Source organism: Lithobates pipiens, unplaced genomic scaffold, assembly GCF_037356315.1.
Source record: "Lithobates pipiens isolate NorthernLeopardFrog02 unplaced genomic scaffold, aLitPip1_a1.2 Scaffold_22, whole genome shotgun sequence".
In the NCBI taxonomy this organism is placed as follows: domain Eukaryota; kingdom Metazoa; phylum Chordata; class Amphibia; order Anura; family Ranidae; genus Lithobates; species Lithobates pipiens.
In genome coordinates this window covers 30,377,514-30,403,146 of record NW_027507784.1, presented here as the reverse complement: position 1 = coordinate 30,403,146, position 25,633 = coordinate 30,377,514, and the positions used below count along the sequence as shown (strand labels likewise).

General features: G+C 45.1%; 1 protein-coding gene across 3 annotated transcripts in view; it reads right to left on the bottom strand.

The window, feature by feature from the left end:
• LOC143923518 (NACHT, LRR and PYD domains-containing protein 1a allele 5-like) overlaps nt 1-25,633 on the bottom strand; it is a 182,523-nt gene that overhangs the window by 107,694 nt on the left and 49,196 nt on the right. For all 3 annotated transcript variants that reach the window (XM_077447239.1, XM_077447238.1, XM_077447237.1), the window contains exons 3-4: nt 18,675-18,733; nt 6,457-6,683 (exon numbers count right to left, since the gene is read on the bottom strand). In XM_077447239.1, the coding sequence (XP_077303365.1) occupies nt 6,457-6,683; nt 18,675-18,697 (250 nt within the window). In that variant the 5' untranslated portion in view covers nt 18,698-18,733. The remainder of the gene's footprint in view (nt 1-6,456; nt 6,684-18,674; nt 18,734-25,633) is intronic.

Genomic DNA, 25,633 nt, shown 5'->3' with positions numbered 1-25,633 from the left:
AACCTCTGCAGCAATGCTGGCAGCACTCATACGTCTATTTCCCAAAGACAACTACTGGATAAGACGCTGAGCACGTGACCTCAACTTCTTTGGTTGACCATGGTGAGGCCTGTTATGAGTGGAACTTGTCCTGTTAAACTGCTGTATGCTCTTGGCCACCGTGCTGCAGCTCAGCTTAAGGGTCTTGGCAATCTTTTTATAGCCTAGGCCATATTTATGTAGAGCAACAATTCTTTTTTTCAGATCCCCAGAGTTCTTTCCCATGAGGTGCCATGTTGAACTTCCAGTGACCAGTATGAGAGAGTGAGAGTGATAACATCAAATTTAACACACCTGAGACCTTGTAACACTAACGAGTCACATGACACCGGCGTGGGAAAATGGCTAATTGGGTCCAATTTGGACATTTTCACTTAGTGGTGTACTCACTTTTGTTGCCAGCGGTTTAGACATTAATGGGTGTGTGTTGAGTTATTTTGAGGGGACAGCAAATGTACACTGTTATACAAGCTGTACACTCACTACTTTACATTGTAGCAAAGTGTCATTTCTTCAGTGTTGTCACATGAAAAATATAGAATAAAATATTTACAAAAATGTGAGGGGTGTACTCACTTTTGTGAGATACTGTAGTTGGAATTTAGCAGGAATTTTGTAAAAATTTGCTGTGTTTTTATCTGCTAATAATGGTTTTAGTGTATTTTTAGCAAAAATATTGTTTTGATAAACATTTGCGCAAATACTCTAAAAAATCTGTAGCACCTTCTTTTTATTCTAGAGGTTGTTTTCAGAAAATATATGGTTTTGGGGGTATTTTACAAAGTTTGAAAGCTAGAAGTGAAAAATAAAAAAGCAAAGGAAAAATTGCAAAAATGGTCTGGCCACCTACCTGTGTGTACAAAATGGAGCCCAGGGCCTGGCAGTGAAAGGGTTAAATGTATCACAACTCATTAGTAAACTACAGTGCCTTGAAAAGGTATTCATACCCCTTGAAATTTTCCAAATTTTGTCATGTTACAGCCAAAAACATAAATGTATTTTATTGGGATTTTATGTGATAGACCAACACAATGTGGCACATAATTGTGAAGTGGAAGGAAAATTATAAATGGTTTTCAATTTTTTTTACAAATAAATATGTGAAAAGTGTGCCGTGCATTTGTATGGCGCCCTCAGTCAATACTTTGTAGAACCGCCTTTCACTGCAATTACAGCTGCAAGTCTTTTTGGGGATGTCTCTACCAGCTTTGCACATCTAGAGTGGGACATTTCTGCCCATTCTTCTTCTTTGCAAAATATCTCAAGCTCTGTCAGATTGGATGGAGAGCGTCTGTGATCAGCAATTTTCAAGTCTTGTCACAGATTCTGAATTGGATTTATGTCTGGACTGTGACTGGGCCATTCTAACGGATCTAATCCATTCCATTCTATCTCTGGCTGTATGTTTAGAGTCATTGTCCTGCTGAAAGGTGAACCTCCACCCCTGTCTCAAGTCTTTTGCAGACTCTAAGCCCTTGTACACACGGTCAGACATTCTGACAACAAAAGATTTTGTCCAAAACTTGTGTTGCATACACACGGTCGGACAAAGTTGTCGGAAAATCCGATTGTATGTAACGTGATGACGTTATTTCATTAGGACGGGACTATGTTTAGGCTAGTAGCCAATAGCTTTGGTCTAGGAATTTGATCTGAGCATGCATGGCACTTTGTCCGATCGGAATTCTCTACACACAATCGGACATGTTGTCGGAAAGTTTTATAGCCCAGCTCTAAAACTTTGTCCGTCAGATATTCCGACGGAAACAGTCCGATGGAGCCCACACACAGTTGGATTATCAAACAACACGGTCCGATCGGACATCTTCCGTCGGAATGTCTGACCGTGTGTACAAGGGCTTACAGGTTTTCTTCTAAGATTGCCCTGTATTTGTCTCCATCCATCTTCCCATCAACTCTGACCAGCTTCCTTGTCCCTGCTGAAGAAAAGCATCCCCACAACATGATGCTGCCACCACCATGTTTCATGGTGGGGATGGTGTGCTCAGAATGATGTGTGGTGTTTTCTGCCACACATAATGTTTTTCTTTTAGGCCAAAATTTTCAATTTTGGTCTCATCTGACCAGAGCACCTTCTTCTACATGTTTGCTGTGTCCTCCACATGGCTTCTCACAAACTGAATACAGGACTTCTTATGGCTTTATTTCAACAATGTCTTTCTTCTTGCCACTCTTCCATAAAGGTCAGATTTGTGGAGAGCATGACAAATAGTTATCCTGTGGACAGATTCTCCCCCCTGAGCTGTGGATCTCTGCAGCTCCTCCAGCGTTCCCATGGGCCTCTTTGCTGCTTCTCTGATGAATGCTCTCCTTGCTCGGCCGGTCAGTTTAGGTGGACGGCCATGTCTTGGTAGGTTTGCACTTGTGCCATACTCTTTCCATTTTTGGATGATGGATTGAACAGAGCTCTGTGAGATGTTCAAAGCTTGGGATATTTGTTTATAACCTAACCCTGCTTTAAATTTCTCCACAAGTGACCTGTCTGTTGTGTTCCTTGGCCTTCATAATGCTGTTTGTTCACTAAGGTTCTCTAACAAACCTCTGACGACTTCACAGAACAGCTTTATTTATACTGAGATTAAATTACACACAGATGGACTCTATTTACTAATTAGGTGACTTCTGAATGCAATTGGTTCCTCTAGATTTTAGTTAGGGGTATCAGAGTAAAGGGGACTGAATACAAATGTACACCACACTTTTCACATATTTATTTGTAAAAAAAATGTTGAAAACCATTTATCATTTTCCTTCCAATTCAAAATTATGTGCCACTTTGTGTTGGTCTATCACATAAAATCCCAATAAAATACATTTACGTTTTTTATTGTAACATGACAAAATGTGGAAAAGGGGTATGAATACTTTTTAAGGCACTGTATTTGATCCAAGGAAGTTATTGTAATTTCATCTGTAGAGCTAGGAAATATTTTATAACCTTTCTGAAAATAAATTAACAGACTCTTCACTGGAATCATCATTTTCATCCTCAATTTTGTCCCTGTTGTGATGAACAGATACAGTACTTCATCATTAGGGATGAGCCGAACACCCCCCGGTTCGGTTCGCACCAGAACTTGCGAACGACCCCCGCGTTCGGTACGAACGTTAGAACCCCATTGAAGTCTATGGGACTCGAACGTTCGAATTGGAAAATGCTAATTTTAACGGCTAATATGCAAGATAGTGTGCTAAAAAGGGTTTGGCGATCTGCCTCCTGCCTCAGGGGACATGGGTCACTGCAAAAAAAAGTTTTAAAAACTACCGTTTTGGCGGGAGCACTGATTTTAATGACGATTAAAGTGAAAAAAAAAAGTGAAGTATTCCTTTAAATATGGTGCCTGGGGGGTGTCTATAGTATGCCTGTGAAGTGCCACGTGTTTCCCGTGTTTAGAACAGTCCCTGCACAAAATGACATTAAACGGAAATAACACCATTTAAAACTGCTTGCGGTTTTAATGTTATATCTGGTTCCTGCAATATGGTTGAAAATCATTCAGAAAAATGGCATGGGTAGCCCTCCCTGCCCATTACCAGCCTATTTGGGTCTTGTACACATATTAAGGGGAACCCCGTACCCATATTAAAAAAAGGAAATGCGTGTGGCCCCCAGGCCCTATATACTCAGAACAGCAGTATACAGGCGATGCAAACAAGACAGGGACTGTGTAGGTTTGTTGTGTTAAGTTGAATCTGTTTGTCATTTTCAACCGGTACATTTTTAAAGTGTAGCTCCAGTCAAAAAAAATATTTTTAAGCTTTTTGGAAAACATAGGGAAGGGTTATCACCCCTGTATAATTTGTTTTGTCGTCCATCTTTTTTCATCTCACTTGCTGCTGTCTCCTTGCGTTTGCAAGAAGGAGATGTTTGTAAGTTGGATGTTTGAAAGTAGGGGCCTGCCCTATATTATAGCGGCATGTACTGGGTACAGAGCACGCAGACAGCACGCACTATCTCCTAACACTACTGACTGCAAGCTCTTTTATTAACCACTTGTTAGCCCAATGTTTGCATAAAGTGAAAGATGAAGTTATGCTGAGTAAATAGATATCAAACATGTCACTCTTCAAAATTGCACATGCCCGTGGAATGGCGCCAAATGTCGCTACTTAAAAAATCCCCATAGGCGACGCTTTAAATATTTTTTTACTGGTTACATGTTTTGAGTTGCAGAGGAGGTCTAGGACTAGAATTATTGCTCTCGCTCTAACATTCTCGGCGATACCTCACATGTGTGGCACATGCGAGCACATGGGGACATGGGCGCTTTAATTTTTATTTTATTTTTTTATTGTTCATTTTACTTTATTTTAGTTTGACATTTTTTTTCCCAAAAATATATTTTTGATCACTTTTATTCCTATTACAAGAAATGTAAACATCCCTTGTAATAGGAATATGGGGTGACAGGTCCTCTTTACAGTGAAATCTGGGGGGTCAATATGACCCCACATCTCACCTCTAGGCTGGGAATAAAAAAAAAGATTCTGGCTTTGATCGTACTGGCGAGTTGGTAGAAGCACCGGAGGGCGGTGAGGGGTGGGGGGCGTCTATGGCTGGGTACTTCAGGGTATCACCGAGTATGGCTGGGTATCTCTGAGTATGGCTGGGTATGGCAATTTATGGCAGGGTATTACAGAGTATTGGCGGGGTATTGGCGGGGTACTACAGAGTAATAGCAGGGTACTGCAGAGTATTGGGGGTACTGCAGAGTAATAGCAGGGTACTGCAGAGTATTGGGGGTACTGCAGAGTAATAGCAGGGTACTGCACTGCAGAGTAATGGCGGGGTACTGCACTGCAGAGTAATGGCGGGGTACTGCACTGCAGAGTAATGACGGGGTACTGCACTGCAGAGTAATGGCGGGGTACTGCACTGCAGAGTAATGGCGGGGTACTGCACTGCAGAGTAATGACGGGGTACTGCACTGCAGAGTAATGGCGGGGTACTGCACTGCAGAGTAATGACGGGGTACTGCACTGCAGAGTAATGGCGGGGTACTGCACTGCAGAGTAATGACGGGGTACTGCACTGCAGAGTAATGGCGGGGTACTGCACTGCAGAGTAATGGCGGGGTACTGCAGAGTAATGGCGGGTACTGCAGAGTATTGGGGGGTACTGCAGAGTAATGGGGGTTACTGCAGAGTAATGGGGGTACTGCAGAGTAATGGCAGGGTACTGCAGAGTATGCACTGGTATTGCAGAGTATTGGCAGGGAATTGAGGGGTTAAATTCGGTGAGCAGCGATGTGGGCACTGCAGATGCAGCCCACATCGCTGCTGACACCGATCTCTTTCCCCTCCGCTGTACCGATCGGTACAGAAAGGGGAGGGAGGAACAGGCGTCATAACATGACGCCGGTTTGTTTCCAAGTGATCACTCCGTCATTTGACGGAGCAATCACGTGGTAAACGGCCGCTATGAGCGGCCGTTTACCGTGATGCGCCGGGTCCTATGGACCCGGCGGTCACGGATGCTCTCGAGTGCGCACACCTCGGGGCACGCGAGAGCAGAATTCTGGGAGGCCGTTAATTAACGGCCTCTCTGAGTTAAACAACCGCCCTGAAGCCATTAATCGGCAATGGGCAGTTGTTAAGTGGTTAAAGCTAGATCACTAGCTATATAGGTGAGGTGAATATAGTGGTGTATACTGCAGTCAGGGCACAGACAACAACCACTACACAGCAGCAAGATAGGAAATCAGCCAAAAACGATTGGTGTGTACTGTGTTGAAGGTACACAGAACACCCACTGCTTCAGATGAAAAGTAACACACTGCAGGAGGCCGCCTTAAAGGCGGCCTTATATAGTGTGGGGCGTGCACTACACAGCCTGAGCTATGATTGGCCACAGGCATCCTGCCTGTGGCCAATCATGGCTCTCCTCGCTGCCGGCGCTGCGATTGGCCAAGCATGCGGGGTCATAGTGCATGCTTGGCCAATCATCGGACAGCAATGCACTGCGCCAACGCAGTGCATTGTGGTCCGCGCGCGCGTCACTCGAATTTTGACGCGAACGGCCAAAACGTTCGGAATTCGCCGAACGGGCGAACAGCCAATGTTCGAGTCGAACGTACGTTCGACTCGAACACGAAGCTCATCCCTATTCATCATTTTGGAGCTTTTCTTCAGCTTTCAGCCAAAACTATTTTACCATCCATTGTCCCAATAGTCTCCAGCTTTCTGATATTTCTGTGGTCTTGATTGGTTTACACCACAACTGTGATCACGTTAAACAGGGCAGTTATTGAAAATATAGGTAGCAAATGTCTACCAGTGATTTAAAGCTGGTAAAGTTTCCAAAATGGTCACAAAATTACCAAATGTATGATCAGCTTTACAAAAAAAATATACAATATAATCGATTTCTAGAATTGTTTCATTCAGTCAACTTACCATTTAAGCACAGATAGTGTGGTAAGTACAGTTCCAGTATTTTTTCAGATTCACCATTGGTCCTAATGTTGAATAAAGGGCCGGCTATTTTATATCCAGTCTTCTGGATTTCAGGGAAGTAATTACTCCAAGACTCCAGTGTATATTCAATCGTCACTGCAGCACTTACAAGAAATTGTATTCCAGTGGAATGACAGCGGAAAAGTCCACGAGATTCAATATTTAGTCTGTGGAAAAACAGTAATAAATTACATTAGAAGATTAGCTATGCAGCAAACACATAAACACACAATAAAGGCTCATGCACACTGCAGCTAATAAAAAGCTTTTATTTATTTGCCTAAGCTTGAAGAAACATGTGCTTTTTTAATTCCTTTTTTTTGCTTGTTTGAGCTTTTTTGAGCATGTGTTTATTTTCAGAAACCCTCCCCTAAGCTAATTTTATCTTTTTTTTGTGCATTGTCAAGCTTCTTTGAGCTTTTCGGCACTTATGCATGTAGCGGGGTCTCTTTAAGGACTATAAAACTACTGTTCCCAGAACCCCGCTGGTTCCCAGGATGTTTGGAGTTATGCCCCAGAGACTCATGGGGGAGGGCATATAAGGAGGGGGAGAGGCCTAGTTCTCTCTCTTTGGACACCCCCCTCTCTCCTAGCAAGAGGAGGTCTGTGCTGAACTGCTGGAGGCACGAGGCCTAAAGCCTGGGCCTTGTGCTCTTTTCCAAAGAGCCCTCTGCCAGCTTAGCTGCACCTGAGAGACATTTTCTCCTCTTTGCTGCAGTACACCAGAAGGATTGAAGACTCGGAGGTCGGTGGATTCCTGTTCCTAGACGAAAAGGCAGAGAAACTGGACTTGGATTTGTCCGGGTGGTTGAGAGCTGTTTAAAGACAGATGCTTTATCTTTATTATTCGTTTGGATTACAAAGTTGTTCTTCAAGTGCACCACCGAAAGATTGCTAGCGAATATTGTTTCGCTGGACTTCCATCTAGATCAGTCAGGCCTGACTGCATAGGTAGATAGTGTTGGGTGTTAGTTTACCCATGCAGGGAAGTAGCTGAAAAAGGGCAGTGTTAGAGTTGCATAGCAATACTTTATTATGCTGATGACTCTGTTTATCTTTATTACTGGTTACTGCAGGGACCTGATTATGTGTTGCAATCCAAATGTTTGATTCATGTTATTCCTTTTATAAAAACAATAAGTAAAGTCAGTTATATACTTTCAAGGATTGTCTATGAGCTTGAGTTATCCACCCACGCACACACATATTTAGAGTATAAGCGATTTAATGTGTATTGCTAGATACTAACTGTGCCAAAGTGGGTAGTGCAGATTGCCGGGGGGTTGGCGGAGCTGTGCTCAGGACCCAAACCAAACTTGCGGCCCTCTTAAGTGAGGGTATCGCTATATGCATCTTTTCTGCTTGAAAGCTCCTCTAAAACGTGAATTTTGTGTGTGTGTGGGGGGGGGGGGGGGTTCTGCCTGTAAGAGCATATGATTGTAAACTCCTGAAAAAGCCATAGTGTGCACTGACACATTGGCTAACATGGAGGGGAGTTTCCAGGGAGAAAAAAATGAGAGCTCAAAAAGTTCAAACGGCTGTAGAAACCGCTTCTTTGAGATGCTGTGTGCATGAACCCTAATTCTCAGGAAATTTCAAACTATTTCACACAGCCTTTATTTGTAGACTTGGCAACAATTCATAGTTTCAGCCATGTGACTCAGACAATTAGCACATGTCACAGACATCATGGCACCATAGTATAGGATTATGTTATTATTATCACTGAGCATTTCCACTAACTTTCACACCTCCGATCTTACACAATCAACATCTGCCTTGATGCATTTTTATGGTGGTTGGATTAAGGTGACTGATTTACTTGCTATAGCCATACTGTACATATGTTCCTACAATGACCTAGATAAATGAGAAACCTCATAGATAACTATTGAGAGGGTTAATCAACCCTATGTGCATTACTGTAGGCCCAAGTGATGGCTGGCCCAACAAACCAATAGTACAGCTGATGGGCCAATAAAACAACCAAAAAGCTGGTTAGTTCTTGTACCATGTTTTTTGGACAGATCAGGAATACTTTGGAAAAATCAGAACAAAAATAGAAATTACACTTCTCCAAATGTAGAAAATGAAATTAAAGCCTCATCTCTGCCTTAGTTTTTTCATGTAAACTTTTTTGAAGTTGTGATCAGTGTCAGATTTACACCTTGGAGGCACCGAGACTCTTCAAAATCATGGACCCCTCAACATAGAAATTAATTACAGTAATATTAAAAATAAAAAAAAGTTAATTAAAATGAATGATAAATCGCATTTGTTCTAAATATATATATATATATATATATATATATATATATATATATATATATATATATATATATATATATATACATAGTATCTCACAAAATTGAGTACACCCCTCACATTTATGTAAAATAGTTTATTATATCTTTTCATATGACAACACTGAAAAAATGTAATTTTACTACAATGTAAAGTAGTGAGTGTACAACTTGTATAACAGTGTAAATTTGCTGTCCCCTCAAAATAACTCAACACACAGCCATTAATGTCTAAACTGCTGCAACAAAAGTGAGTACACCCCTAAGTGAAAAGTGTGGCCACCATTTTGTTTCAGCACTGCCTTAACCCTTTTGGGCATGGAGTTAACCAGAGCTTCACAGGTTGCCACTGAGGATGCCATGTGAGGGGTGTACTCACTTTTGTGAGATACTGTGTGTGTGTATGTATGTATATATATGTATGTATATATATATATATATATATATATATAATGTGTGTGTGTATTAGGTTCCAAATAAGACACTTGTCTGATTTTGTTTTCTCAAATCCGTTGACTTTAACCACTTGCTTACTGGGCACTTAAACACCCTTCCTGCCCAGACCAATTTTCAGCTTTCGGTGCTCTCACATTTTGAATGACAATTACTCAGTCATGCAACACTGTACCCAAATTATTTTTTTTTCCTTTTTTTCCCACAAATAGAGCTTTCTTTTGGTGGTATTTGATATTAATTTTTCTTCATAAATTTTGGCCACAATTTATACTGCTACATATCTTTGGTAAAAATAACCCAAATTAGTGGATATTATTTGGTCTTTGTGAAAGTTAGAGCGTCTACAAGCTGTGGTGCGAATCGCATAAAATTGATCACATCTGATGTACTGGTGGCCTATCTCGCTTCTTGTGACCCGAACAAGTCAGGAAAGTACAAATACCCCCCAAATGACCCCTTTTTGGAAAGTAGACATTCCAAGGTATTTAGTAAGGGGCATAGTGAGCTTTTGATGTTGTCATTTTTTTCCCACAATTCTTTGCAAAATTAAGATTTTAAATTTTTTTTTTCTCCACAAAATTGTCATTGTAATAGGTTATTTCTCTCACATGGTATGTGTATACCACAAATGACACCCCCCCAAAAAAATCTGCTACTCCTCCTGAGTATTACAATACCACATGTGTGGGACTTTTTCACAGCCTGGCCACATAGAGAGGCCCAACATGCAGGGAGCGCCATCATGTGTTCTAGGAACATAAATTACACATCTAACTTGTTGACTACTTATTACACTTTTGAAGCACCAGGAGAATGACACGTGACACTGATGACAGATGGCACTGATACGTGGCAATGATGACACTTATACGTGGCACTGATGACACGTGGCACTGATGACAGATGGCACTAATATGTGGCACTGATGACAGATGGCACTAATATGTGGCACTGATGACACCTGGCACTTATACGTGGCACGGATGACACGTGGCACTAATACGTGGCACTGAAGACACGTGGCACTAATACGTGGCACTAATACGTGCCACCGATGACAGATGGCACTAATACCGATGACGCGTGACACTGATAACAGATGGCACTGATAAGTGGCATTGATGACACGTGACACTGACAACAGATGGCACGTGACACTGACAGGTGGCACTGATGACAAATGGCACTGATACGTGGCACTGATGGCAGATGGCACTAATACGTGGCACTGATGACAGATGCCACTATGTGGCACTGATGACACGTGGCACTGATGACAGATGGAACTTATACGTGGCACTGATGACAGATAGCACTGGGGACAAATGGCACTGACAACAGGTGGCACTGGGGGCAGGTAGCACTGGGGTGGATGGCACTGGGGCAGGTGGCACTGGGGCAGGATGGCACTGGGGGGAGGCTGGCACTTTTTTACTTTTTTTTTACTTTTTTTTTATTTTTATCAAATCAAATCAAAGCAGAACGGCTGCCTCTCACACTGTCTGTGTGAGGAGGGAGATCGGCGCTGAGAGATGATCTCATATGTTTACATATGAGATCATCTCCCATTGGACACGCCGATCGTGCTGTAAACGGCCGCTGTGATTGGCCGTTTACAGCAATCTGTGTTTGCCTGTCCCCGGGGGACACGGCAAACACAGAACTTCCCCGATGCGCGCCCGCGGTGGCGCGCATTGCGGAAGTAAACATTAGGACGTCCAGGGACGGCCACCCAGATGAAAGCGCCTGCTCTACGGCCGTCATTCGGCTATAGGGTGCGAGGTGGTTAAGATTACACGTTACACAGGTAATTGGATCTGGCATGCCATATATCACAATTATCACACTACAATATAGATGGATCGAATAATAATTGAAAACCGGCTGAGATTTAATCCATCTATTGGTAGGCTGATTGTACCCAAGTCAATCTATCGATTGACTTCAGTACAACCAGCCTATCAGATTTTTTCATATGCAATTGCTGCCAGCAGCTATGGCTGCAAGCAGTAATCATTGTAGTCTGCGAGCCAACACTGACTGTGTTGATGGGGGAATAAAGCACCTTTCTTTCTTTCCACATGTGATGGAAGGAAAGAAAATTGCATAAAATATGGGCTGCCTAACTCATCAAACTGTATCATGTTTCGAACACTGCTCTCTGCAGCCAGTAGGCACAAAGCACGTAGTCTTCATGGGTTCTTTATCAGTGCCAATTTGCTGAACAACCTTTCTTCCACACAGGTAGTGACCACCATGTTCAAATATATTCCAAGAGCTACAATAACACCTGAAAAGGTATCGGCAAGCCCTTCATCATGTAATAAAACTGCCTGTTGAGATGGAGTAAGCCATGACTGGAGCTTGGCAAAGGCAGCAAACTGGACAATTTCTGCAACAAACACACTACGGAAGTCTCGAGAAAAAATACATTTATTTTTTTAATAAAAATCAGGTACATGGGGCCTGGGGCAATTGCTCCTTTTGCCCCCTTATAAATCTGTCACTACTCGTGATGTATATTGTGCTGATGCTCTTCCTCTAAAACATGGGTCTTCAAACTACGGCCCTCCAGTTGTTCGGGAACTACAATTCCCATCATGCCTAGCCATGTCTGTGAATGTCAGAATTTTACAATGCCTCATGGGATGTGTAGTTTCGCAACAGCTGGAGGACCGTAGTTTGGGGATCCCTGCTCTAAAGCATTCCACCCCATCAGGGGGCTTAATAATAGAAGTTTATGAGTTGAAACGCATCAGTGTAGGATGAGTAGCAAGCATTACATTACAGTAGAAAACTAAGAGTCAGGCTGATTATCGGCTTTTACCTCCTGCACTTTGGTGACTGACAGATCTTACCTGACCATTCCATCTACCACTGGGTGTTACCAGCACCCAAATCTGATCTTTCCATGGTGCCCTCCTGTGTGTTGCTATCAGTAAAGATGAATACTTTTCCATGAATCCGTAGATTCCAGTGGTGGGAAAATGGAAGAGGAACATTTTGACATAAGAGAATCCAAGCACAGAAAAGATGAGTATCCAAACAAGACTAAAAGAGAAGTACAATAATCTATGGCTGCAGTATCAGTGTGATGCTGCAGCTGTCCAGCGCCAGTTCAAACACCAAGAACTGAGTAATCACATGAGCACTACTCTCCCAGTTCTTGTTTTTCACAGAGCATAGAGTGGTGGAGAACAGTCACCACTCTCTGCTCTACCCCTCCAGTGCTCACTGGAGAGCTGGGATGGGAAGACATTTGGAGTAGATGGCGTATGCTCTCAGTAGCACACAGAGGCTAAGCTAGCTGCCAATTGGGCATCTGAGTGGATCCCAACATTAAAGTCGGGATCCTTTCAAAGCCTGGAATAGTTCTGTAACATCAGCTCACAGCAGGCTTTAGCCAATTTTGGGTCATAGGAGAGCACAATTAGGTGTACTCCTGTTACCCAGAAAAGGAGTATGGCCAAAAAAGCTTTGACCGTAATTCTGTTTACTTCTCTTTTAACTTTATGTATAAAATTATTGTGGTGAGTTAGTGTAAGGGTTACAAGGAGGGTAAGTGTGAACAGCACCTTAGGGTAAGGCTGGGCAGGCCGAGACATTGCCTCGCTAAACAACAGACAGTGTGCAGGCCACCCAAGGGCAATAGGGCATGCAGTATAAGCCTAAGCCCCAGTCATACTGGTGGGCATTGTCCAGTAGACTCCCCAGTCTCGTCTTTGATGTGTGGTTGAGTTGCTCTCAGCTGCATGGTCTTTTCTTTAGGAGATTTCATTAGCCATACTTGTGTACCGCCTGTTGTAGGGTTCCTGTCATCAGCTACCTGGTCAACCTATGCAGCCAATCCTCTAATAAAAGAGAGAAATGTTTGGTTACCTTGTATGAGGAACTGCAAGTAAATAACTACTCTAGAGACCTTGTTCAGTTACTCAAAGGAGTCTTTGTATAAAATGTTTGGTGTGTTGATGTCTTAAGCATTCGTACAGGAACCACCAATGTTTGCCAAATTGTTTGTATTATGATCATCACCTAAGATCATCAGCTACATCCAGTGTGCTTAATGCAGTATTTTTTTAAAATATCTAAATAAAAACAATACTGCATTATGGTCACTTCGGCCCCATGCACATGAGACGCAGATGCAAACTCTGCTGGACACATGTTTTTTGCAGCGATTTTTACAGCGATTTAGCAGCGTTTTACCGCGTTTGCATCTAGAAGCGTTTAGTTAAGCTAACATCATAGACCCTCCCCAGCTCAAAAAACAGTATTATTAACTATTTCAGCAATTTTGTGAGACCAGAGTGAGTAGCAGCAGCTGTGAGAGCAGCAGTGTACTTGTATTTAGCGTGTCACTTGCCACAGCACCTGCCACAAGTTGTAGGTTGTCCACATGCCAAGTGACTTGCCACATCACCTGCCACGTCACTTGCCACGTCACCTGCCACAAGTTGTGGATTGTCCACTTGCCACGTCACTTGCCACAAGTTGTGAATTGTCCACTTGCCACGTCACCTGCCATGTCACTTGCCACAAGTTGTGGATTGTCCACTTGCCACATCACTTGAAATGTCACCTGCCACGTCACTTGCCACAAGTTGTGGATTGTCCACTTGCCACGTCACCTGCCAGGTCACTTGCCACATCACCTGCCACGTCACCTGCCACAAGTTGTGGATTGTCCACTTGCCACGTCACCTGCCACAAGTTGTGCATTGTCCACTTGCCACGTCACTTGCCACGTCACCTGCCATGTCACTAGCCACAAGTTGTGGATTGTCCACTTGCCACATCACCTGAAATGTCACCTGCCATGTCACTTGCCACAAGTTGTGGATTGTCCACTTGCCACGTCACCTGCCAGGTCACTTTCCACAAGTTGTGAACTGTCCACTTGCCACATCACTTGCCACTTTACCTGCCATGTCACTTGCCACAAGTTGTGGATTGTCCACTTGCCACGTCACCTGCCACAAGTTGTGGATTGTCCACTTGCCACGTCACCTGCCATGTCACCTGCCACAAGTTGTGGATTGTCCACTTGCCACGTCACCAGCCACGTCACCTGCCACGAGTTGTGGATTGTCCACTTGCCACGTCACTTGCCACGTCACCTGCCACAAGTTGTGGATTGTCCACACATCACTTGCGACGTCACCTGCCACATCACCAGCCACAAGTTGTGGATTGTCCACTTGTAATGTCACCTGCCAGGTCACTTGCCACGTCACCTGCCACAAGTTGTGAATTGTCCACTTGCCACGTCACTTGCCACATCACCTGCCACAAGTTGTAGATTGTCCACTTGCCATGTCACTTGCCAATTCACCTGTCACGTGACTTGCCACAAGTTGTGGATTGTCCACTTGCCACGTCACTTGCCACCTGCCATGTCACTTGCCTCAAGTTGTGGATTGTTCACTTGCCACGTCACCTGCCACGTCACCTGCCACAAGTTGTGGATTGTCCACTTGCCATGTCACTTGCCACTTCACCTGCCACATCGCTTGCCACAAGTTGTGGATTGTCCACTTGCCACGTCACTTGCTACCTGCCATGTCACTTGCCACAAGTTGTGGATTGTACACTTGCCATGTCACCTGCCACATCACTGCCACAAGTTGTGATTGTCCACTTGCTATGTCACCTGCCACAAGTTGTGGATTGTCCACTTGCCACGTCACTTGCCACTTCACCTGCCACGTCACCTGCCACAAGTTGTGGATTGTCCACTTGCAACGTTACCTGCCACAAGTTGTGCATTATCCACTTGCCACGTCATTTGCCACGTCACCTGCCAGAAGTTGTGGATTGTCCACTTGCCACATCACCTGCCAGGTCACTTGCCACATCACCTGCCACAAGTTGTGGATTGTCCACTTGCCACGTCACTTGCCACTTCAACTGCCACGTCACTTTCCCCAAGTTGTGGATTGTCCACTTGCCACATCACTTGCCACCTGCCATACCACTTGCCACAAGTTGTGGATTGTCCAATTGCCACGTCACTTGCCACCTGCCATGTCACTTGCCACAAGTTGTGGATTGTCCACTTGCAATTGCAATTGTTTGAAATATTTTTAATGGTTTTTCATCATTTGCAATCATTTTTGAGATTTTTAATGTAAAAAAAATAGGTCACCTTTAAAAACGCTTATAAACGAAAACGCGACAAAATTCGGTAGCGGCGATTTGCCACGTTTTGCATCTGAAACGTGGAAACTTTTGCATCTGAACCCATTTTTTTGCTTCTGGAAAAACGAGGTTAAACGCAACTGCATAAAAACGGCAAAAAACGAGACTGTGTACATGGACACATAGGATAACATTGAATGAGTTCAGGGGCAGTTGAAAAAAGTGTCCAACTGCCTCTGAACACGCATTTAACAGCGTCTCGTGTGCATGAGGCCTAAATGAAGATCATTGGCTGATATTACAAAAAATATGGGAGACATTCGTGGTTCCTGTTCAAATGCTTTAGGCTTCATGCACGCAGCATACAGGAGCCGTGCAGCATGCAGAACCTGCAAAATCCCACAGACCCACAGGTATCCATTGAGATGAATTAGAAGATGCAACTGTAGGCAGCTTTGTGCTAGGTGTTATAAAATTCCACTTGCATGAACGTATGCTCTGAATGCACACTATTAGTCTTCCTATGTTATAGCTATAAAGTCAAGTAAAAAAGTAACATACTGTAAAAAAAAAAAAAAAAATCCTCCATCCCCTCATAGACATTTATAGGATGCTTTAAAGAATCTGGGGATGTCTGGTCACTCTAGGATAGACAATCAGAGCCTTTTGTTGTTCCTTTTAATACCAGTTGTGAGCAGTGGCGGCCCGTCCCCCCCTTCTGTGTGGTCACAAAAAATAAATAAAAAAAATGTAAAAAAAAAAAAAAAAAATAAAAGTTTTAAAACTGCCCCTTTAAAAAAAAAAAGTTCTTTAAGGAAGTGCACTGTGCTCGAGCGCCGGACACAGTGCACTATGGGAACCGCCACGTCAATGCAATCATGAGATTGCAGACGTGGCGCTTCATTTGCGGGCCTTTAGCCCGCCTCAGGGCGCTTTCTGAAGCGCTGAGTAGTTTCCGCCCGGCGCTGTAGTATGTGTTACTATGGCCGGTGTGGTAAAATTTCCTGGGACTCATAAAAATTCCTCACCCCGTCACTTCCGGTGCGGCTCCGTCACTGTACAGCTGACGGCGGGCCTTTACTGCGCATGCGCCAAGTCCGTGATATTAACGGCGCATGCGCAAGCCCTTTATTTCAGCGGTGGTTAAAAAATATACACGGAGACTTGCGGGTGGGCGGGCGGAGCTGAACAGATGCTTAGGACGTCGTCAGCAGCCCCGCCCACCCCACTAACATTCCCCTGAATCGTGTCTTTTGCTTGTATTCTTTTGCTGATAGGTGCCCCTCATTCTATTAGACGATGCATAGTGAGTGTTGTAGTTCCAGGGACCACGCCACTGATATTTAAACGTAGGTTTGCTAAAGATTTATTTGATATGTCTAAAGATTGTCATTAATTTAAATATTTTGTTTCCATTATTCTTTATGGGCTTTCCATTTTTTTCTGTTATTCTCTATGGGAAATCCAACTCCCTGTTAAAGTCTATGGACAATCCTTTCAGTATGTTCCATTTATAATACTTTATTAGGCACTGCATACTGGGACTTGTAGTTCCAAAGACATTTATAACACTTTATTACACAGTGCATAGAGAGCGTTGTAGTTCCACAAACATACTCATTTTTGTAGGCAGTGCACACTGGGGCTCGTAGTTCCACAGACATATAGTGACGCTTTATTAGACAGTGCGCACTGTTCCTCAGAATAAGCACTCGTCATGCCCCACCCTGTGACCTGTAGGGGGCTTGTCACATGATCTCCAGGTGTGGTAAAATTTCCTGCGACTTATAAAAATTCCTCAATCTTTAGACATATCAAATAAATCTTTAGCAAACCTACGTTTAAATATCAGTGGTGTGGTCCCTGGAACTACAACACTCACTATGCATCGTCTAATAGAATGAGGGGCACCTATCAGCAAAAGAATACAAGCAAAAGACACGATTCAGGGGCATGTTAGTGGGGTGGGCGGGGCTGCTGCTGACGTCCTAAGCATCTGTTCAGCTCCGCCCGCCCACCCGCAAGTCTCCGTGTATATTTTTTAACCACCGCTGAAATAAAGGGCTTGCGCATGCGCCGTTAATATCACGGACTTGGCGCATGCGCAGTAAAGGCCCGCCGTCAGCTGTACAGTGACAGAGCCGCACCGGAAGTGACGGGGTGAGGAATTTTTATGAGTCGCAGGAAATTTTACCACACCGGGCAGTTTGACTGACATCTGAGTTGACTCAGATGTCACTTCCTGTCTTCTCTCTCCCATTGCACCTGAGAGAGGAAACAGGAAGTAAGAGGAGTAGAGCGGTGTGCAGGAGAGGAGCAGAGAACACCGGAGAGGAGCACACGGTCAGGTAAGTGGGCTTCGGGTGTGTGTGCGGGTCCTGGGCATACATGGGGACATATATACTGGGCAAACAATACATGGAGGTGTATAGTGAGGGCAGGTGACAGCAGACATAGCCTGAAGATCAATCTCATACTAGATGGCATAATAGATTTATTCATGATGATTGGTGTCATGCTGACATCTGGTTTTAATTCATTCCAATCATTGCACGGAGCCTGATGTGTGGAGGGTTCATTCATAAGCGGAGGATTTTTGTTGCAGATGGAGAAATCCATTGCTTTTATCTGTAGACTTTTTATAGTAGATATCTACTGCTAATTATATGCAGATTGCTTTGAGAATTGGGTTATTTAATGGAAGGTGTACCCCAGGAGATCAGTGTACTGGAGGGGGTGATGGACGCAGAGAGGGCATCTTCATTTATAGACGACTGAACATGGCATTTGTCATTTTAAACCCATACATGACATTTATTGTTTATGTGTATATGTTGTGCAGCCTGTTATATGATGTGCAGAGCCTGGTGTATAATGTCCAGCCTGTTATGTGATGTGCAGAGCCTGGTGTATAATGTCCAGCCTGTTATGTGATGTGCAGAGCCCGGTGTATAATGTCCAGCCTGTTATGTGATGTGCAGAGCCCGGTGTATAATGTCCAGCCTGTTATGTGATGTGCAGAGCCCGGTGTATAATGTCCAGCCTGTTATGTGATGTGCAGAGCCCGGTGTATATAATGTCCAGCCTGTTATGTGATGTGCAGAGCCCGGTGTATATAATGTCCAGCCTGTTATGTGATGTGCAGAGCCCGGTGTATATAATGTCCAGCCTGTTATGTGATGTGCACTGGTTGTGAGCTGCAAAACAACAAAGCAAGAAAGCCACAGTCTTAGATGTTTGCGTGCAATTTTCCCGGTTTACCTGTATGAATGCCCAAATTTCATTATTTCTGGAACGACTACGGTAGCATCATATTGGGCCTAGAAACAAATGTAAAAAAAAAAAAATAATTAGTACAAGTGCAAATTTAATTAAAAGGGCATGTACCAACTCTGAGCAAACTCAACACATCAGTCAAAATCATTGTATTGTTACAACAACAAACTCAAAATAATAGAAAACACGTATGTATTTATACACACAATTAAGTTGATGTTAAGAACAAAGCAAAGTGTTAGAACATCATGAGAACCAATATTGGCATATTGTCAAAATATGTATATATACAGTATGTGCATAATCTCAAATGAACGTTAATGGGCAAAAAATAAAATAAAAAAATCTGTAGTGAAATAGGCGCTAATAGACTGCAGGAAACTAGCTAAAAAGAGAGGGAGAGAAGAAGATTCCCTTAAGCAAGGGGAGGTCAATCATAAAAATGCATAAGATCCCACTCAAAATTTAACCCATTAGGTATCCGTGTTCTCAAATGGAAAATCCAAAAGACCTCCTGCTCACACAACCTAAAGACATCCCCTCCTCTAGGTGGTCTTTTAACGCTTTCAATCCCCTGTATTTATAGAGCTGCAAGATCGCCACCATGTGATCTATTAAAATGATTAGCAACATGTATAGAGTGGTTCTTCTGTATATCATACACATGATCATGGAGGCGATGCCACGTATTACTGGATGTAAAATAGCTGGGGGATAAGGAGTTGCCTAGAGAGGCGCATGTCGAGAAACTATTCTAACCCCATGAGCCAAATCATATCCTCGTAGGACTTCAACTCTTCTCCCAGCTCTGCAACCCTCCCAGCCAGATCCCATGATTTTCCATTTCATTCTGTTTTCCCGGCCACCTCCTCACCCCTATCATCACACATCCTTCCAGACAACCTAACAACCCTGGGCAGCTTACTTTGGTAATCCATCACAGCTTATCATATCCCCACTTCCTGCAGCTTCTCTCTGGCAAATATACACTTCCTCTCTCCAGCGCCAATGCCCACCACCTCAATAACCCATTGGCACAGTCTCCTGCACCTTACTGGTTTCCTGCTCACACAAGATCCCTTTCTAGTTAGGTCAACAACTATCGACATACATGGAGCACTCATTGCTTCTGACAATCCCTAGCTATCTGCTGGATGTGATCGATCCCGCCATCCCATCAGGTAAAGACCTACTGCAGAACAGCTTTGTGTCCCAACCCTAGCCTGAGAGTCCCTATGTTATCTTGCTACAGTCCTTCACTCAGCAGGTTTTACTTTAAAGCTAGTCATATACTGATCAACATTCAGTCAGTTCAGCACTAACCAGACAAATATTGATCAGTGTGTGGGCTTCTCTGCTTGACAGAAGTCAATTGTTTAATCAACCTTTGTCAAAGCAAGGCACATGTTGGAAACATTTGCATTGATCAACAGCTAAAGCCGTTGATTAGTGTATTCTGACTGTGGCAGGTATCAGAATACAATGTCCCACCAGGGGGGGATTCCTCCATCCACCTCATTTGTGTGGATAGAGGTGCAGCACCCTACTAATGTAGAGCAAGTGGCTGGGTAAATTTAGCTTGGCTCCCTTGTAATCAGTGGAGCATAGATTGATTATTTAGGGCTGCTCAGTGTTTCACAGGCATCCCCATTTTCTAGAGGATTCTAGAATTATAGTGTGAGGAAGGACATGCAGCCTCAATATTTATGCATCTCTAGCCAATCTCTGGGGAGTTCTGCCCAGTAGGTAGCTGGAGAGCCCATATATAGTCTGAGGTTTGGGCAGCAGCTTGCAGCGTTCCTGTGAGGGGGTTTTACCTGGTGCAGGCGCCTAGAGGAAGTCTTGATAAAAAAATGGAGGTCCCAGCTAGGCCTAGCGGGGGGGGGGGGGCTATTTTCAAACCCACGTCTGGGGATCAGTGGAGGGAGCCAGGAGGAAATTGCTGGGAAAGTGTCAGAGAATCATCAGACTTCAACGTCGGTACTTCCCCGTGCGCCTGCGGGGAAGAGAGGCACAACGACACACGCATATGCGTGATACAATACAATGTTGTATGCGCAGGTGCACACGGCTATGGGCCTTACCTGATTGGCCTGACAGGCCTATAAAAGGCATCAATGGGCTCTGTGTCTTTACTGGTTTGTCTCCTCAGCTCACCTGTGTTCCTCTGGTTTCCTGTTCCTGTTTACCACTTCCTGTTGTGACCCAGATTGCTTGAAGACTACTCTGATTCTCTCCTAATCTGACCCCTGGCTTGTTTAACGGACTTCCTGCTCTTAGCCTTGCTGACTCCCGGACTGATACCTGTGTTTGACCCTCAGCCTGCCTCTGGAATATCCTCTGTTTTCTGCACTTAGCCTTGCTGGCTCACGGACTGTTACCTGTGTTTGACCCTCTGCCTGCCTCTGGTATATTCTTTATTTCACGGACTGATACCCGTTTTTGACCCTCGGCCTTCACTCCAGGTGTTAGAACCCCTGCCGGGCATTCCCTTCTAACCAGTTCCAAGACTATCTGCACGGGCATCTCTTCCTTCAGAAGACTTCCTGCATAAAAGTCACCTGCTGGCAACCCGTGCCTCTCCGTGCCGTGTACCCACTGTTCCATCCTCAGGGGTACTGTGCATCCAGCTGCAGGGGAAGCCGCTCTCAGCACTTCGGCTCTGATGAGTACCTGACAGAAAGAGTCCAGCTGTCCTATGGTGGAGTGAGTCTACATCTCCCTCAATAGGAAGAGCCTGGTGGATATCAGCAGGAGGCAACCGATGATCCTGTTGATGTGAGTAGATGACCCCAGTGCTGAAGAATAGTAACTGTGTATAGCTTTTAACCAGTGGTGGCAGATTAAGTTTTAGGATGGGGGGTGCCAGACCCCGTCCTTCCTTTTTGACCCCTCCCACTTGGTGAAAATTAGCGTGTTTTAAGTGAAATAGTGGGCGTGGCTCTAAGGTGGTGTGGTTAGCATCTGAGATGAATGACGGATGGAGGGAGAGGGATGGAGAGAGGGAAGGAGAGCAGGCCCAGATCCTACACAACAATAGGAATATGTGTATTCTAGAAAGTTTAACAATCAGCAGATAAAGATACTCCATACCATGGTTGGTATGGTGTCAGGAAGCGCATTTTTTCTATTATTAGATTGTAATATAAAATGAAATCATTCAACTCACCATAATGCAGAATCAGTGGGAGCCCTGAGCGTGTCACTTGAGTCCTCCTCATATCTGTGTCCCTGGCAGCAAAGCCCTCCTTCAAGCCGTGTCTGTCTGTCCCCAGCTAGTTCCTGGCTTTCTCCGTGTGAACACAAGGGGATTAGTCCTCACAGCGGCCATCTTTTTGTAGCCTGCCGAAAGTGACTGTGTTCTCACACTGAGAACAAAGCACACGGCCGGGCACCAGGTGAATGCTGCTCGGCCCAATGGATTGCACCGCCAAACCCCGCCAATGAAGTGCCGCGTCTGCAATCTTGTGATTGCACTGACATGGCGCTTCCCATAGTGCACTGTGTCTGGCGCCCGAACACAGTGCTCTTAAGTAGTGATGGACGAACTTCCGACGGGACGTTTCGCGAACGCGGACCGCGAACGCGGCCGATAGATCGCGAAACGGAAAGTTCGCGGCGGGCCCCATTGACTTCAATGGGAGGCGAACTTCGCAAACCTTTAGGTCAAATTTGCAGCCACAAAATAATTATTAGCTGGGCAAACATAGTCCCACCACATGGCCAATGACATAACACATGTGAATTTGGGATCGATAACTACAAGCATTCTTTTTTTATATGGGAAATTGTTCTGACAATTCAGGACTGTGGAGCGCATGAAGGCAATGGAGGAGATGGAAGGTCAGGGACCAGGGTAGGCAAAGAAGAGGGTGCAGGAGATGATCACCAGCAGCGTGACATACAGATATGACACCTGCACCGTGATAGAGTCATCTGACAGCAGCACCGTGATACAGAGCACTGACATCAGCAGCGTGACATACAGCAATGACACCTGCACCGTGATAGAGTCATCTGACATCAGCAGCGTGACATAAAGCACTGACATCAGCAGCGTGACATAAAGCACTGACATCAGCACCGTGACATAAAGCACTGACATCAGCACCGTGATATACAGCACTGACATCAGCACCGTGATATACAGCACTGACATCAGCACCGTGATATACAGCACTGACATTAGCAGCGTGACATTAAGCACTCACACCAGCACCGTGATATACAGCACTGACAGCAGCACCGTGATAGAGAGCACTGACATCAGAAGCATGACATTAAGCACTGACATCAGCACCGTGATATACAGCACTGACATCAGCAGCGTGACATTAAGCACTGACATCAGCAGCAGCGTGATAGAGAGCACTGACATCAGAAGCATGACATTAAGCACTGACATCAGCACCGTGATATACAGCACTGACAGCAACACCGTGATAGAGAGCACTGACATCAGAAGCGTGACATTAAGCACTGACATCAGCACCGTGATATACAGCACTGACAGCAGCAGCGTGATAGAGAGCACTGACATCAGAAGCGTGACATTAAGCACTGACATCAGCACCGTGATATACAGCACTGACAGCAGCAGCGTGGCATTAAGCACTCACACCAGCACCGTGATATACAGCACTGACAGCAGCACCGTAAGCAGCCCCAGGAGGAAGTCAGCACAGCACAGGGATGGTGTGATCCCCTCATAATAAGAACCCCCAGGAGTAGGTCAGCACAGGACAGGGATGGTGTGATCCCCTCATAATAAGCAGGCCCAGGAGTAAATCAGCACAGGACAGGGATGGTGTGATCCCCTCATAATAAGAGCCCCCAGGAGGAAGTCAGCACAGCACAGGGATGGTGTGATCCCCTCATAATAAGAACCCCCAGGAGAAAGTCAGCACAGCACAGGGATGGTGTGATCCCCTCATAATAAGAACCCCCAGGAGTAAGTCAGCACAGGACAGGGATGGTGTGATCCCCTCATAATAAGCAGGCCCAGGAGTAAATCAGCACAGGACAGGGATGGTGTGATCCCCTCATAATAAGAACCCCCAGGAGGAAGTCAGCACAGCACAGGGATGGTGTGATCCCCTCATAATAAGAACCCCCAGGAGAAAGTCAGCACCGCACAGGGATGGTGTGATCCCCTCATAAGCAGCCCCAGTAGAAATACAACACCGCTCAACCTCTTCAAAGAGGAGGGTAGGGGCATATAGTACAGTGTGCTTTTGTGGGACAAGGAAGTGAGCCAAATGAAGAAAGAAGGTCTGTGTGCTTGATTAAAAAAATTGTTTATAGACATATACATGGTCTACTGGTCACATGTGTTGAATTCCTCCGAGATCCATGCCTCATTCATTTTTAGAAATGTGAGGTAGTTAACACTGTCGTGAGCTAGGCGAGTACGCTTATCGGTCACGATCCCCCCTGCTGCGCTGAACGTCCTTTCGGACAGGACACTGGATGAGGGGCAAGCCAACAGTTCGATTGCAAATTGGGCAAGCTCTGGCCAGAGGTCAAGCCTGCCCACCCAGTAGTCCAGGGGTTCATCACTCCTCAGAGCGTCCACATCGGCTGTTAACCCGATGTAGTCGGACACCTGACGGTCTAGGCGTTCCCTGATGCTGGATCCGGTTGACACCTGTCGATGGGTCGGCTGAAAGAATGACCTCATATCCGAAATCACCAACACATCTTCAAACCGGCCTCTTCTTGCAGGCGCTGTTGGATTGGTACCCGCAACTCCTTCTCTGGGAGTGGGAATTGCTCCTCTGCCAGCGCTTGCAAAAGCAGAATGCAGCATTTCTCGAAGCAAGGCCTGGAAGTTCTGCATTTTGACAGCCCTCTGCGACGGCGGTAACATTTCCGCCATTTTGTGTTTGTACCGGGGGTCTAAGTACGTTGCCACCCAGTACTGGTCCTTGGCCCTTATGCTTTTTATACGGGGGTCCCTATTAAAACACTGGAGCATGAAGGCCCCCATTTGCACTAAAGTGGAAGCGGTGTGGTGGCCTGGCTCCTGCTCATCATCCAGGATAATGTCGTCCTCTTCATTCTCCTCTCCCCATCCACGCACAACAGGGATCCCAGAAAGGTTTAAAGCATGCTCTTCTTGCTCCTCCTCATCCGCCCCGGCACCATCCTCCTCTGACTCCTCTTCAGACTCCTGTTGTTGACTTGTCTCAGATAGAGTAGCCCCCCCTGGGAATTCATCCAGCATTGCGACTTCCTCTTCTTCCCGCTCCTGCTCCTCCACAGCTTGATCAATGACATGACGCAATGCACGCTCCATAAAGAAGGCATAAGGTACCATGTCACTGATGGCGCCATGGCTGCGACTGACCACTTTGGTGATCTCCTCAAATGGCCGCAGAAGTCTGCATGCGTCGCGCATGAGCAGCCACTGGCACGGTGAAAAAAAAAACAGCTCCCCAGAACCGTTTCTTTCGCAGAGTTCATACAGGTAGACGTTAACTGCACGTTTCTGCTGGAGCAGCCTATCAAGCATATAGAAGGTTGAGTTCCATCGCGTCGGGCAATCGCAAATAAGACGTCTGACCGGCAGATGGTGTCGCCGCTGAATGTCAGCAAGGCGAGCCATGGCCGTGTAAGATCTTCTGAAATGGGCTGAGATTTTCCTTGCCTGCCGCAAGATGTCCTGGACCCCAGGGTATTTGACAAGGAATCGCTGCACGACCAAGTTTAAGACGTGTGCCATGCATGGCACGTGCGTGATTTTGCCCTGTTTCAATGCGCTAAGCAGATTGGCACCGTTGTCACACACCACTTTACCAACTGTCAAATTGAGCGGTGTTAGCCACTGATCTGCCTGTGAACGCAAAGCTGAAAGGAGTGCCGGGCCAGTGTGGCTCTTGGCTTCCAGGCACAACAGACGGAGCACGGCATGGCAACGTCTCACCTGGCATGTGGAATAGGTT